A 16,771-nucleotide genomic window follows, 5' to 3' on the forward strand; every position below is an offset into this window, starting at 1 on the left:
AATTTGGAATAAAAACAACACCAAAAACCAACTTAACTTCTTACCCAAAATGGCTTAACTTCTACCCAAAAATGGCCTTTCTTGTAATTACTTCCAATGTATCCTGAATGGTTCTATGTCACATCTGCAGGAACCCTGCATCTGAAGATCACAAATAATTTTGCTGATGCTAACTTATTCTCATAAAATACCTGTGAGCAGCCATTAGTTACAGATAAACATATGATACTGCTTTTCAACAGGATAATCCAGATTTTACCCTGTTCCCCCTGCTTAGCCAAGAATATCAAAGAGCATCACTCTGCAGTGCAGGACTAGAGCTTCACTCCAGTTTTCTTGCTGTGTGGACTGACTAAGCACCACTCTTTCCTCTTGTAAATCAGCACTTCTCATTGTGTGATCGAAATCCTGCCCTATCCTCATATTAATATCCAATTAACATACTAGTGACTCCGTTCAAAGCTGGAACCCTTCCTTCAGCAACATATCCCGTTGTCTCCTATGACAATTCCTACCAGCACTGCAGTGGAACAGGGTGAGGTTCAAGATGAAATTATGGCTATAGAAGGGTTCATCCATCTTAACATCTGGCCTCAGTGCTTGTGTAAATTACACCATGTCTCCAAGAGTTTTGGGGATGATTTTCTCATCAAGGCTGTGAAGGTAATTCTGCATCACCTGCCACTACAGTCTATGACACTGTTTTCTTACCACCATAATGGTAGCACAAATACTGAAGAAAAAAAAAAAGTATCCTGAGCTAACCATGCCTGAAATCAGCTTCAAATTACCTCACAAACACAGCATGGATGGGACCACTGTCTCTTCCTCCAAAGGCACTTTACACTCAGCCACCTGAAAAATTGTGCAAGACTACAACTGTTAATGAGGCCAGCACGGTGGCAAGGAGGAAAGCTGCCTTTCAAGCTTCTTCATTATCATTGCTGGACAAATTCAAAATCCAATTGTCTTTGCTTCTGACAAAACTGAACAGAACAAAAACAAAAACAGCTTGATTTGCAGACACAAGATTAATACTGCCATGCTGCCATTTAAAAAGTACTTATTGTACCATTAACTTTAATAGTACTAATGCCATTAACTTATAAACCAAGATTTTTTCAGACTTGAGAATCACATAAACTTTCTCAAAGTTTAAAGCATCAAGATCCAAATTCTCAGACAGTTCTTTTCAGAAAATAACTATAGTTTTTAAGGCTGTGTTCAGGTTCTCCCCCCTGAGAGAAGCTCTCTCAGAAGCTCCCTACTCTTAACAAAGTCAGAAAAGACTGGCTAAGGATTCTACCTTAAGTCTCCTTTCAGGACTATTTTTCTTAAGACAAAACTTACTGACTTTCAGTGAAAATACATTAATTATGAAAGGTTAACTTGAAAAATTTTCTGAATATTCATGTCCTCCTCACCTGAGTTTATTTACTTGTTAGATGCTACTTTTTTCAACCTGCAAAAGGAATGTAGGTATGCAGAAGAAGAATAACATAAAATTATGGCTTTTCTTCTCAGCATATAAAAATGCACATTTTAAAATCTAGAGATTTCTGCCTTGATTACTGGATTTCATTCAAGAGACTCCCTGTGTAACTACCACATGGACGTACTTTCCTCTAGCTGGTATGGCTTCATTATACTTCATTCTGCTGTAATTGCTCAGATGGAAGGGTAATTTCTGGCTTTGACGAACAGCCTAAAGGTTTCTGTTCATAGCAGAGCTTATTCCTTTTTGGAGTAACAAGGAAGGATAATTACTCCTACATGCATGATAATTTTGGGGAAGCCTGACAACACTGTGCAGTGTGAGTCTTTTGTTTGTTCACAACCAGAAAGTCCAGTTAGTTTCTGCAAACCAGTAAGAGCTGTGACAGATGGGATTATGCTACGGAACAGTGTTTGAAATGGTCTCTCTGGCAGACAGAAACTGTTTGGAAGATTTTCTTGGTGCCTATACCCCCCCTTTCTTCCCCCACTCAAAATGGATGAGTTTCCCATTCACTTGGACAAGAACCAGAATCCAAGAGATGAGAAGCCAAAGGATGCAACATCTCTCCCATCCGGGGACGTGCAGGAAAGGAATATTCTCTATGTTGCTTTTTCATTTTTTCCAATTACCCACTCTCTTTTAAGGATGCTTAACCAACTTGTTACTTGATTTCTTAACTTGGCACATTGTCTGCTCTACTGCATTTAAAAAAAATCCTTCTGGATTTATGTACATCACACACTCCCTTATGGGAGCTCTCATCAATTGTTTTGCATGATTTTTCATGGCATCCTTGAGATTTAAAGGCACCCTCAAGAACTGGCAAACAACTCCTCCCTAAATATTTAATGTCAAAGTGGTACAGAAAAAGTGCAGCAAAGTGGCTTTGTGCAAAAGATAGCACAGAAACAATAACAAAATGCTCATGCAATAGAGGAATGGCCACGTGAAACTCTATCCTTTTGTCTTTCTAATGCACAAATTTGGATGAGGACTCAACACATCCCAAGCACATTCATAGCTGCCAGTGCAGAGTGCAAGGACTGCTGCTGTGTGGCATCCAGGGCTACAGCTGGTGAGGGATTTAGCAACAAAACCGGTTTTCACTGGAAAATGCCAATTCATCAGAACTGAAATTCTTTAGGGAAACATATTGTATTCAATGAACTTCCAACATAGCACTGGCAAGTCTCCAAGCTGGTTGCCTTCCAGCTTGCCTGGTGGGCTGCCTGGAAGCCTGAATGATCAGGGTATGAAACTCCAAGACTGCACTTCCATGCGCATTACCCTGTAGCCAGGGACCACAAGAATTCCTGAAGCTTTGAAACGTTTTATCTAAGGCTCATTTCCCAGCTCTCCAAAAGGAAAACCAAAATCCATGAGAATGCTGGCTGAGCTGTAAGCATCAGACCCTGCATTTCCCAGCCCAACTTTACTCTGAATTTTACTTCTAGTGCAGCAGTTTTGCTTATTTTTCATTACTTCCCCCCTCTTTTTTCATCCTACACTGGGAAAGCATATATTTTTTAAAAATCCATGTTTCCTTCTGAAAGAGAAGTTTCTCCAATTTCTCTCCCCCAGCACTCAGAACTTCCTGTGGAACAAAATGTTTGCCTTTAAACCAGTTCTACTCAGCACATTCTTCCTCTCTACAGCCTCTCTGCTGCTTGTCCTCTCCCAGTAAAATGAAGACAGGTTATTCTGCTATTTCTTAGGCATTATGTGTTAAGGAAAGGCCCATAATGCCGTATTCAGGAAGAGAAACCTGACCCTGCTTTGTTAAGGGGAGGAATTATTTAGGCTATAATTTGCAGTGATTACACAGTGTTTGATATGCTGTTATATGCCATGTTTGCACTTCCTCTGCCAACACATGGACAAGGATGTGTGTAGTCATTCATTAGGCTTGCGCCAGAGACAAATGGAATAGCAGCAGGATTAGCTGTCATTCATCTTCAGTTGAAAACCTTTCCTTGGCCTGTGGTTGGCTAATGAAATCCACATCGCCCAAATTCATGATGTTCAGCTGGCTGCAAAGAAAAACCCTCAAGATGCTTCTAATTAGAATTTGTGAATAACGGTCAACTTGTATGCATTTTACAGACAGCCACAAAAATCTGCACTGCCACTTTGAGGAATGAGCCCACAGCTGGGATCCACATTATGCAGACTCGCTTTTCCAGAGGACAGGTGTCTAAATTCTCAGTTCAATAGTGGGTGCTAGTGTACCCCTTGAAAAAAAAATTATGCTAGATAATGAGTATGACTATGCATCACACCTGCGACCATATCACTCCATAAGAAAGACTGGTTTCACTGCTTCCACATGGCATTTAACTAAATTAACAGTAAACAGTATTCTCACTGAAACAATGCTTTACTGTGTAAGTGAAATCTCTCAGGACTACAGTAGTATCTAACACATGCTAATGAGAAAGTTTTAAACTTCCCCTCAGTATTTATCTATGCAAGGACACTATCATTTCAGAACAGTTTATCAAAACAAAAGTCCATCCTCTGGTTTAACATTTTGACAAGTATTTTCTAAGACACAAAAGATCTGAGAGAATGTTATTTCCCTTCCCTGTTTCTAGAAACAAGGTAACATATTCTATAGTTTCTTATTTCCTCTTGCTTGTGGTGCTGTAGACTTTGTTCCTTGCAGACAACTTTTTACTTGTGCACAAAGCAAGGCAAATAAGATGGCACTGAACAGTAAATTAGGCCTTGCTTTTCAAACCAGTGCCTCCATTTTGCTGGATTGCTCTGATGAAATATTTTCATAATTTTACAACTCGAAGTCATTCCAACCATCTATACCTATAAATTTATATAATTGATCACCTTAACTGCAAGGTATGTTGCTGGAACTTTCAAAAACATGAGTTTTATGTTTAAGAACTGATATCCTCTCTGTACATGTCTGAAAGACAAACAATACCATGTATTGAGTTTGTATGGCAAGATTTTGGAAGCAAATAGCTACAGGGGTGGCTTCTGTGAGAAGCTGCCAGAAACTTCCCCCATGTCCAATGGAGCAAATTGCAGCTTGCTCTGAGATGGACCAGTTCCAGCTGGCTCCAAGGCTTGGCCTTGACAACAGTGGTGGCACCTCTGGGATAACATATTTAAGAAGGGGGAGAAAAGACCTTTGCGACTGCAGTCAGAAAGGGGAGGGAGAGTGTAAGATAAACAATTCTGCAGTCAGCAGAGAAGGAGGGACAGGAGATATTCCCCTGACTGGAGCAGATATTCTCCTGCAGCCCAGGGTGCAGACCACGGTGAGACAAGGCTGCCCTCCTGCAGCGTATGGAGGTCCATGCTGGAGCAGAGTTCTACCTGCAGCATCTGGAGCAGATGGATGCCTACAGGAGACTGTAATCCTGTAGGACTCCCATCCCAGAGTCATGAAGAGAGAAGGCAACTCTAGAGCATATTTGCTAGCAGGACATGTGGCCTCGTGGGGAATCCACATTGGTCTGTTCCTGAAGGGCTGCGCCCTGTGGAAGGGATCTGCGCTTTTGAAGTTTGTGAAGAAATGCAGCCCATGGGAGGGACTTACATTGGAGAACTTTGCAGAGAACTGTCTCCTGTGGAAGGAAGCCCATGCTGGAGCAAGGAATAAGTGTGAGGAGTCCTCCTCCTGAGGAGGAAGAACTGGTAGATAAAATATGTGATGGACTGACTTCAAATCTCATTCCAAATCTCCTCTACACCACTCGGGGCAAGAGGAGGTAGAGAGAATCCAGAGTAAAGTTAAGCTTGTGAAGAAGGGGGTTTGGGGTGTGGAGGCTTTTTAAAGATTTTACTTCATTTCTCATTATCCTACCCTAGTATTATTTGCCATAAATTAATCTAATTTCCCCAAACTGAGCCTATTTTTTCCCATGATGTTAATTGCTTCTTATCTTGAACCACGAGTCTTCCACTATATTTTCTCTTCTCTGTCCAGGTGAGGAGTGGAGTGATACAGTGGCTTTGGTGGGCATGTTTGGTTGATGTCCAGCCAGGGTCAACCCACCATACTCTCCATAAGCCACTTTTAAGCTACTATAAGTGCAAGTCAAAGCTCATTTGTCTATGCAGCTAATTGTCAGCCATAGAATGAAACACAGCTTAGCAATATCCTGCAGACTTCAAGAGCATAGCTGGAATTTCTGTCTGCTTCTGGCCTGCAGGGATTTTGAAAGCGCTGTGGGTTTCTCTGGTCTCTAAAAAGTTATAATGATACTTATTACTGCTATAATGTTTTTTTACTGAGAACTGTTCATGTTGAGCTTCAGAAGTTCTTCAGAGAGGAAAAAGACACAAACACATACACAGACACACACATATACTTGTCCTACCTGCTTTGGTTGTCACTTTCAGCAAGTAACCATCCAAATCGATCTGAAATTGTGGTGTCTCGCAAGGTAGTGAAATTCGGGTCCCATTCCACTTCACTGTGAGGTGCTGCTGGAGGCTGATTGTATTTCTGCCCAACACAAGGTCCACTGACTTTGTCCAGGAGAAAGAACGGGTCCGACGGGCATCATTTTTTACCAGCACCTGAAAGGGCGAGGCAGAGGAGGAGCAGTCTTTCGTCAAAACGTACTGACATGTTCCCTGAAAGTTAAATGTCCGTCCATCAAAAGTGTTGTAGTGAGGATCGCCAAATACAGTGCAAACTCCAGGCTCTGCAGGTGAGTGAGAAAAAAAAGCACCATATCAGGATCAATCAAAGCTGGAAAAAAACAGTTGATAAGAATTTAGAGTGCTGCTCTCACCTAATCTATCTGCTCTACAGGGTAGATTTTGACTGGCATCCACTGGGATTAAATATATCTTTGAAAAACAAAAACTTAATTGCTTTAGAAGTCTTTCCCAAAGTGGCTGGTAACCAAAGGCCACTTCATCCCTGGGGCAGCATAGGAAGGCTAACCTATAGCTTTGTCCCTTAAAAAGTACAGTTTAGGTTATTATAACGCCTGTGAACTTTTTCAAATTTCAGTGACTCCCTGAAATTAAAAACCATCAGATCACTTTAGCAGGAGCTCATTCAGTTCATATTTTATATATACACACTTATAAATGTTGCACATTTATAAACCAGGTGTGTTTACACAATTTTTCCCCAAAATACCTGCAGAACCAGCATCTTTATTCAGTGTTACAAGCTATTATATATGTTGTTTATACACAACTGACTTGTAATAGTTATTGATATCATGCTACCAACTAAAAGTCAGTGGTAATGACTAACACGATGCAATGACTGCCAAAGAGCATGGTGTCTCTACCAGTCATTTGCGTCATTACAAATGGTTGGAGATCTCTTATGGATGTTTGAAGCCATACGCTGGTCAGAGAAGTCACAACCCAAAGACATATTCATACAATAATGCTGAGTTACCCTGCAGCTACCCATCAACTGATTGAATTGCCTCACAACCAAAGACAGCAGCAAATATATTTGCCTTGCAGCCTTCTGGTATAACAATAGGTTCTAACCACATTGCTGCTGTTCCTGGAAGAATGAGTCTCAAGGCAGAGAAATGCACAGTGCTCTTGCCAGCTGTATACCCATGGGCTAAGGCTGCCTTTGAAAGATGATGTCTGTTTAACTAACAATATCTTGCCTGAAAAACCAGCTTTAAAAAAGCCAAATTCAAATCCACACAAAAGAAGGAGACATGAATGTTACGGAGAAGGGGAAGGGAATACAGTTCTAACTACAAATACACCTTTCTCAACAGAGTTTTTCAGTCTAGGCAGAATGCTATGCTAAAGTAACTGAAATCTTTCTGGTATTTTTCTAGCTGTAAAGAGTCCCCAAGGAAACCTATATGGAGACACAGAAAATGGAGCTGAAGGAAGCCCAAGGAGACATTACCTTTTTCTTCTCCAGCTGCAAGGAAGAATCACCTTCACCTATATTATCACTGATAGATGTTTATCTAATCTGCCCATAAAGAGCAGTAGCAAGAGCAACTCCATTGACACCTGTGGCAACATGTTGCAGTGTCTCTACTGCAAGACATGTCTTAATCTGATTTCCTCCTCACCACATGGTGCAGAGCCACCACAGAGCTGCTACCTGGGTGATTTGTACTTTATCCCTAATTGGCCACATGCATGCTTCTTTAGCTAAGCCAGTAACTCATCTTGGCATCAATATTACTCCTCTTCCCTGTGTCTGGCAACTAGGGACCAAAAGTTTCAATTTCTCAAGGACATCATGTTGACAACTCTATCAGAAATCAAAATTATCCATATTTAATCAACATCTCCAGAAAACAAGCCCAAACGACTTTAAAGCAGACTCTGAAAACCAAGATATTTAGTCAAGAGAGTAATTTTAAAAATGTGCACTTCTGTGAGTTTTCTTTTCCTCACTGATACCAATGAGGATGTTAATAACTGCTTTCCAAAGTTCATTAAAAGATTGATTCATTCTCCATAAATTGGCAGGAACCATATGGCTTTTAATTAACAGCATCATTTATACCAATTGGAGAAATTATCTCTAGATTTTGTATGGAGACAATCTAACTTTACCCATTACTAAATCATACCAACATGTTTCTGATTTCCTTATTTATACAACTAAGTATCTGCCTCATGAGTATTAAGATAAATGTTATTACCAGCTCAGATAATACTTCAGCTATTCCAGCTTAAATTTTTCCTTAAATTTAATGAAAACTTTTATGAAAACAAAGAAACTGCGAACAAAAAAAAAGGAATATCAGCCAAACATCAGTGAAGATTCTAGAGGAAAGATCTGATTTTTCTCTGTGTTTCTAAAAGCCAAGGATGTGGACATACTACACATTTTTAACCAACCTGTTGGGAGGAGCAGGCTAATTCTTCACCTAAGCAAGTGACTAAGAGGCACAACGTGAGAGGAACAAACATAGAGATGTGCAAGTAAAATTGATAGTACCAATGGGATCCAAAGGAAATATTTATTTTTAATTTCTAATGTGTTATGCAGAGCAATATTGTTTTATGTTATGCTACATTGTGTCACGTCATATATCAATTTGATGCCATGCAGTTAAAAATGTATTTTGGACCAGATAGCTGAAGGTCTGATCCAAATTTTGCTGTTTTCTTTAACAACCAAGGAAATGGAGGAGGGAAAATCCACCTAAAAAAAGTTTGAATAATTGATTATCTGGTATCACTGTGTAAAATATTCTTGAAAGGTTTGCTAAAATCATGGAGTTTAAAAATAAATCCACACCCTGCAAAAGTGGGTGTGATAACTCAGTCACTGCCAGTAAGAAAAACTGGTTGGCCTAGAAATACACATTAAATATCGGGTGTAACAAGACTGCAAAAGACTGTCAACATGAAAAGAATTCCTGCCATTTTTAGCTTTTGGTTCATTGTTTATTTCCTTTTGGGAGAGTTTCAATCACATTACTTTTTTATGTTTTTTTTTTCTTTTTCTTTTTCTTTTTCTTTTTCTTTTTCTTTTTCTTTTTCTTTTTCTTTTTCTTTTTCTTTTTCTTTTTCTTTTTCTTTTTCTTTTTCTTTTTCTTTTTCTTTTTCGTTTTTTCTTTTTTCTTTTCTTTTTCCCTTCTGAAACAAACCAGTCTTTTTACTTGGAAATTTTTGAAATCTACTGGAAGCACAGATCTTTGGTTAGGATTGTATGTGACTTGTTTTTCTGTTGGGGCATAAGAGATGAAGAGGTGCTGTTCTCACCAAAGTTATATTCCCTAACCCTGGAATATGAATTTTGGCAATTTATGATAACAAGGTGTAGGGTCACAGGTGTAGATCTTTCCCTTTTTTCTCTACAGTAAATTGTTCCCAGCTTATTGCCAACATTCCATGTGTCATCTGTCTAAGGCAGAGCTAGAAAAGGGCAATTCTATACAATATTTCCTGCTGAGACTCCCCTAGCCTCCAATTAGTTTCAGATTAGGGACTTTCCGAGCCAAATATGGTTTCTTTTAATTTAGTAACCTTTGATAGAAATATTTTCTATGAATTTTCTTAGTCCAAAAATGTTTTTAGCATCTACAACACCCTTGGGCAAAGGAAATTAAGAATCATTGCCTCTCCCTCATTTTGAACTTGGCATTCATGATCTTTGGTGTCTTCTTTTGCTCATCGAGAGATGCACATGAATGTAAATTTACCCATTCCCTCTCTATCCTTGACAAACACAATTTTTTCAAAAGAGGGCCCCAGAGCTATGTTCAGGAGGCTGTGTTTTTCAGAACACCTTAGGCACTCAACTCTGATTAAACATTATTGAGAGCTGGATGCAAACACCACTACACCTCTTTTGGAAATCCTGCATGTTGCTCCCAAATCAATATTCAGACCTTCTGGCATTCATAAAAGCTTTTGGCAGCTTGGCAGTTTTCACATTTCACACTTCACACTTCTATATTTGACTGAAATATTAAGCTACGTGTGTGATTAGTGCAGTTTGCTCAGCTCCCACCTAAGGCTCTACAGCTTACTTGCAAACTAATAATAGTATTTAGGTGGTAAAAGTGAATACTATAGAGCTGTTGCCATGTTTTCCTTGAATTTTCAAATCATGGTCCCAATTCAAATGAAATAGTGACTTTCATTAGAGAAGGTAGTGTTTTTGAAAACATATGTAGCTGTAAAAAAAGGAAGCTAAAAAAGCAACAGCATGGAAAAGAACACATTAGTATTTCCTAAATTTCAACATACTCTCATAAAGAAAAAAGATCACAACTTATTTGGCCAAGGCAGAGGGATAAAAGTCTGAATGACCAGTCATTTCTAGTAAGCAGTATGCTGAGTACAGGTAAGAACCACTTAGTTTAATAAGTGGTTGGCAGAAAGTACCTTTCTGCCTTCCATCCAGTGCCTCCATTCCCCCAGACAGTATTTAGCCTTTTTAGAAAGGCAAAATATATATACTGCATGGTGGAGGCCAGACAGATAGTCAGCACACACATCCTGACCAGCTGAGAGCACAAGCATATTGGCTGGGGAATTAGCACACTTATGTCTCCAGACCAGCCACAGGATAGATTGTCTCTAACTGGGCTTATTATTTGTTGGGATATAAAGGAAATGGAACAAAAATCCAGAAGAAACCAGGCTGTGTTAGCTCTGGTGCTCATGGAATAGCTTGTTTTGTTTTTTCAGGATATCAGAGCAGTCAACTGAAGTCCAAGATGTCCAGATGTCTGGTCACACTCTGTTGGGCTTGTAGGTAGTTAAGAGTGGCCAAGAAAAATATACTTTAAATTATAACTAAAATTGGTTTGGACACTTTCTAAGTAAGGAGAGGGAGGAAAAAAACACAAGTTTACCAGTGAAGGGTGTTCTGGTTGCAAATGTATAATTCAAAAATATCTCAGCTTTTTAAAAATAAAATGAAAGTTTGAATGTAATTAGCCCATATGCTGAATTAAACCCTAAATCAAACAGAACACATTATTAACTTCAAAAAATTAGCTACAGAGCACATATAACAGAATTTCATTAGACTTTCTGTAAAAAATGCATAGCCATAGAGGCCTTTCCTCATAACTTCTGCATAGTGCAGCTTGATATAATACACATTACAAGGTGTGTTGTCAAAATTTCCACAGGAGTCTTTATGGTCTATTTCATAAATAAAATATTCCAATTTGTCCAAATACATATTTATACAGTAGACTATCACAGCTGAAATAGAAGGTAAAATGAAAAGTATTCCAGTATGAATAAACAATTGTAGTCTTTTTGTTGCTATATTTCTTCATGGAAAGGAAAACACAGAAAAAAAAGGGACATATGTGGTCCTTTAGTCCCACTTCCTGCTCTTACAGGTACCAAATGCATAACTTCACTTTGTTTCTTTTTCTTTTTTTTTTCTATTCTTTGAAAGTCAGTGCTTTTTTCAGTAATTCTATAAAAACACATAAAAAGGATGCAGGACCAAGTGGAAGTACCGACCTCTTAATCCTAAAGTGGGTCTAAATGTCCTTGAATTCGGCTTAGCTCTGTTGATCATTTTGTCAATTAAAAAAGCTGTGGAATGATTTGTGATGAATGAAATTTTCTGTCCCAAAAGCAGCCTTTGCTGCAAGATTAATCATGTGTGCTGTACATGTAAACCTAGATGACTGCAGTCCACTTTGAAATAACTTCATCCACAAAATCTCACGACTGGTGTAAGATTGTGCTAGGACTATTAATATTGACTAAAGTATATCTACGTGATTTTAGTAACAGGTTTTCAACCTGCGTATTGTAATTTCAGCAAGGCTTATGAATTCTTCTTTGTCAAGAACAAAGATTTTACTTTCACTGCAAGTTTCTATCTTTGTCTGAAGTTGAGAGCAGTCTGTTAATGTTATTTAAACTCAGGTTTAGTTTTTTCTTATTTTTAATATGAAAATTACCTTGGTCTAACATAGGATTGCTAATTTATGGAATTGACGTCAGTGGTGATTTTTCTAAATCAAGCCCAAAAGAGTACATTTCATTACATTTTTTACAGCAGCATAAACTAAACTGTTGAATTTTCCACTGCTATGACCACTGTGTTTAATTAGTGATAACTGTATGTCAGCCACAGAGCTTAATAAGCAACATGCCAAAACTAACTATATTTAACTTCAGCAACAGTAGACAAAAGAGTCTCTCCAGCCCTTTAAGAGACGAGGTACTTTTTCTCTTTGCAACAAACTGCTCTGAAAATAATCCTTTGATTATTTTTTTTCAGTTTAAACTGTATCCTTTCACAACTTGACTGGGTTTGACCCACTTCATAGAAATTGGCTGCATTTAAACTGTACTCAAAGCTCTCCCATGTACAGTATGTTCTTGTACCTTCCTGTTGTTTTTACTTTGGGAAATTAATATCTGCTGAAGTGCCAGGAATGTTTGGTGTGTTAGTATGTGAAGACAGGATCAGGATCAACATGAGTGAGGAAGGGGCTGTGTGTACATTTTATCAGAAACTGGCTGAATTAGCAAGGTTTCCAATTACTGTCGTATGATAGTCATGATGAGATTTACAGCACTTCTGCCACAAAGGTGGAATTAATTCTTTGCAAATAGCAAATGTGCAAATACCAATAGCTACCACTGCTGTATGACACTGGGCATTTAAGCTCCTTGATTACATTCTCTGCAAAAGCCAAGAATGCCTTGTTAATCATAAACATTTGGAATCAGCTCTTCTCCAAGTACAAAATGGGTCCATAGTGAGATAACTGTAAAAAAACCAAACCCTCTGTTTCATGTGCAGCAGTGGAGCATGGGACTGTGAGATAGGACAATGAGCCTCTTAGGCAGTTGCAATGCAGGTAGGAGGACCCTCAAGGCTCTTGATCCCTTCCCATAAGGGAACAAGGTTTTTTATCCTTTGGGGAGACCTAATAGCAGGCTGCCAGTACATAGAAAGAGGTCACTGGGAAGATGGAGCCAGGCTCTTTACAGATCTGCATGGCAGGAGGACAAGCAATAATGATCTGGCCTTAACTTCACATGTTTGTAGTCATCATTACTCCCTTATATCATCAAGAAGTTTTGAGATTTTTAGGTAACTTGGCTCCTAGATGTTTAACTTTGAAGAACTTTAAATTTTTGCCTCCTTCTCCCCTGAAACAATTATCACAAGTCATCACTCTCTAGCCACATTTTTGAAGGAGTCACTGTACTGTCTTTTTTCAAATCTCTTACTTTCCTGTGTTTTGAGGGAATGGCTGGCCCCACTCTTTTCCTCCGCTTTCATGTTACAGAAGAATGTAGGAAGAACACATGAGAAAGGTTAAATGAGATTGAAACATAAAAAAAGAGGCAAGATAGAGATTGACAAATCAATGATACTAATGGTATGTCATATCTGAGCAAAGATCTATGGAAATTTCTTCTCCCTCGAAACTGACCTTACATGAAATCAACTTCTAGTCAGTTGAATTCTCTTTCATTTCTTCCTCCACTCAGTATTGTTTCAAGTGTTTCTGAGGTTGTGCCTTGTATTTACCATAATTTTGATAATGAAGACTTGCAAGCTAGATTTATTTTATCCCAAGATACACGTTTCAAAATAATTGAGCCAAAGAGTGAAAAACCAGATATTTAGCATTTGGGGTTTCTGCAATTCAAGAGAACCCAGGACCAAGTCGAACAGCAACACCATTTGATTTTAGACAAAATCATAGGAATACTGTCTTCTTTCAAAAGCCTTCCTGTAAGTCATAAAACCCCATTTCAGCCATCTGTCCCTATTTAGTAAAATATTTAAATATGTACTAAAGGAAATATGTAATGGTATCTTGTTAACTTCCGGTCTCCCTGTTGAGTTAAATAGAACAAGCTTAAAGATAAGCATTTATGTAAGTTGTTTGCTGATTAGGAGGGTGATACTACAATTTAATGATCATTCCTGAAGGGAGGAGTAAAGAGATAAGAATGTAAGGGTTGAGCTAAACATCATAAACAAAGAAGAATAGTTTTCTATTCTGCTTTCTACTGCTGCCCCAGAGTGTGTCTCAGATTTCTGCACACCTTTTTTTAACTCTCACAAATCATCTACACAGGTGTGATTAAATATGCACATAGCTGGACTGTTAGTTACAGAAAAAGGTACCTAAGTCCTAAAAGTTATAACTCTATTCATTTTCTTGTTTTATTGCTGACAAATTTCACAGACCAAGTACATCTTTCAAAATGCAGCACCTCAGATTTGACAAAAATAGCATCATTTTGAAAAATAAAATAAAAACAAAATACCCAAGCATTTTATTTTAGAATTACAAATTTATAGGAGAAAAATCCACAGCTAAAAATAATCATTTGTCCTTTAGCTGCTCTAAAAAAGAAGGCAGAAAAGCAAGCATACGTCTATATATTTATTTTTTCAAAAAGAATACAAAATAATTTAAAGAATGTGAAGGAAGAACTTACTTTCCGTGCAAATCGGACAGCATCCTTTCCTGTTCAGGATTTTACCCTAATTGGGAGAGAGACAGGCTGTTTTAATGAAAGAGTTCTTGGAGCAATGACTGTGTCATGTTGTAAGACTGGATAAGCCTTTGAAAATAACTCAAGTTGTGTTTGAACTCAGTGCCCTGGTTACAACTTCAAATACCAGATGCTAAAAACAGACAGAACTACTTAACAAGCTTCCTAGTGGTTTTATAAGAAATGAAATACTATTGTTACCACTTTTCTCTTCAAAGAGAGTGTGAGAGAATTTTGGACTTGCACAGATAGCTAAAGCATTCACTGGGTTAACAAAATCACTACCTTTTCCCTCTACTTCCTAAAAGATATACCTTTCCTATGTATTCCCTGCTGAGGGAATGGAAGAGGGGAAGGCAGGGAGGAAGGAAAGGAAGGAAGGAAGGAAGGAAGGAAGGAAGGAAGGAAGGAAGGAAGGAAGGAAGGAAGGAAGGAAGGAAGGAAGGAAGGAAGGAAGGAAGGAAGGAAGGAAGGAAGGAAGGAAGGAAGGAAGGAAGGAAGGAAGGAAGGGATTTGTTCAATTCTATTTCTTGTTGTGCTTTATAAAAGGCTGACTAGGTACAGGAGGCATGCCTCTATTGCCTCTATGTATGTGCATTCATGTTCTTTTCAGTCTTCATCAGTTTAAAAGATGTTTTATCTGATTTTACTTAAGTTACTCAAAGTTAATCAGCAAGCTAGCAGAGAATTCTGAAAACTTTCAGACTGAACAATGTGTTTTTCCAAGCAAAAACTGTTGATATTTTGGTTATAACAAAACTTACAGTGATATTGATTTCACCCATAATCCCACACAGGGAATGAAGAGGTATATGGAGCTGTGCTGTTCCCAAGCACTGACCCTTTGCTCCAACAGCAGCTGAACACAGAGAAAGTCCCCTCTGTGTGATTACAGCTAATTGCCACCAAATAGGTGAGCAAGGTGAGGACAGCAAGAGAGAGCAAGTGAAACTGTGCAATCCTGCCACTAAACAGTATAGAAAACTTGTGAAAACAGACAAAAAATTGCTGTCAGGTCTATGCAAAGCGGGAGGAAGTAGGCACTGGGAGCCCTTCTGCTGTCTACCTTTCTTTCTGCCTACAGTGCTGCCAAGCTTTGATAGTGTGCATGGGAAAGTATGAACTACAAATATCTGCTAGCAAACTGGAGTAGAGCATGTTCCATCCTGCTCTTGCTTGATGTATACACATGGCATGAATGAATCCTTGGTCATGAATGCACTTGGGCACATCAATCACAGGGCCCAGATCAGGGTAAGTTTGTCTTTACATATGCAAGTTCATGTGAACAGAATTGAGACACATCTGGACTTAAGAAAAGGGCTGCATCAGAGTTGAACTGGCAGAGCGAGCAGCACTTAAATGTTTGTGTGACCCCCAGATCCCTGGGCAAAGAGAATAGCTGAGAACCAGGTTGCAGCAGGAAGGCCTACCAAGCACCTGCTAGAACAGAACCCCTTAAAGGAGTAACCCTTCAAACTACACAGAAATAGGAGGCTTAGCAACACTTATTTGTAGGAACAGAGACATGCAGATGAATATCACACAGTGCACTGCACAGCCTTACCCCTCTCTTTCAATAAAATAAACCATCAGATGAGCTGGAAGTCGCGAGAATTCAAGTGAAATTGGAATCTCCAAGGCAGCCTGCTGAGGCTGGTTACTTGAGCCACCATGCTGGCCCAAGATCCTGTTTTTGTCTTGTGGAGTAAGGAAACCCATTATTGCTAACATGTGCTGCAAGAGTTCGTTAGCATTGAGGGTTCCCTTAGGAGTGTGCTAAGTGCTGTGATCCCATTTTTCCCTATGAATATTTATAAGCAGACCACATTTGAGTCTATTTATTTTTGGGAATTTTTCTTCCTTTTTATGGGGTTTTCAATTTTGTGTCTGAGGGTTTTATTTTCTATTTTGTTAAGGCAAGACTAATTGCTGGGGGAAAGGGGGTTGTTTGGTTGTGCAATAGCAGCAGCTGTTGTTTTTTTGTGCCTCATTTGGCACTGGAGTAAGAACAGCAACTTTTTGTTTGTAATAATAACAGATGTGTATAACATTATATGCAGTCTATGCTAGAGATGGAAGAACATGTTCTGAATAAATTTTCAGCTCACTTGAAGTTCACGGGTTCATAATTTATCCACAGAATCGAACTCTGCAAACGTCTTCACCTGCCGTGAATTTAATTCTATTAATATTTGCATAGCCTTGGAGCTCAGAAAAGATTATATGTTGTAAAATTCACCACGCTCTCTTCTAGCAGTAAAAAAAGAGACATGTTCATGACCACTGGTCATTACCACAGACTTAAGACATTAGTGAGGAACACAAAGG

General features: G+C 38.8%; 1 protein-coding gene across 3 annotated transcripts in view; it reads right to left on the reverse strand.

Moving 5' to 3' along the window:
- The window catches only part of BMPER (BMP binding endothelial regulator), a 148,259-nt gene that overhangs the window by 48,784 nt on the left and 82,704 nt on the right, over positions 1-16,771 (reverse strand). For all 3 annotated transcript variants that reach the window (XM_056484184.1, XM_056484183.1, XM_056484185.1), the window contains exons 11-12: positions 14,384-14,429; positions 5,845-6,174 (exon numbers count right to left, since the gene is read on the reverse strand). In XM_056484184.1, coding sequence (XP_056340159.1) covers positions 5,845-6,174; positions 14,384-14,429 — 376 coding nt within the window. The remainder of the gene's footprint in view (positions 1-5,844; positions 6,175-14,383; positions 14,430-16,771) is intronic.

This window comes from Oenanthe melanoleuca, chromosome 2, assembly GCF_029582105.1.
Source record: "Oenanthe melanoleuca isolate GR-GAL-2019-014 chromosome 2, OMel1.0, whole genome shotgun sequence".
NCBI classification, from domain to species: Eukaryota; Metazoa; Chordata; class Aves; order Passeriformes; family Muscicapidae; genus Oenanthe; species Oenanthe melanoleuca.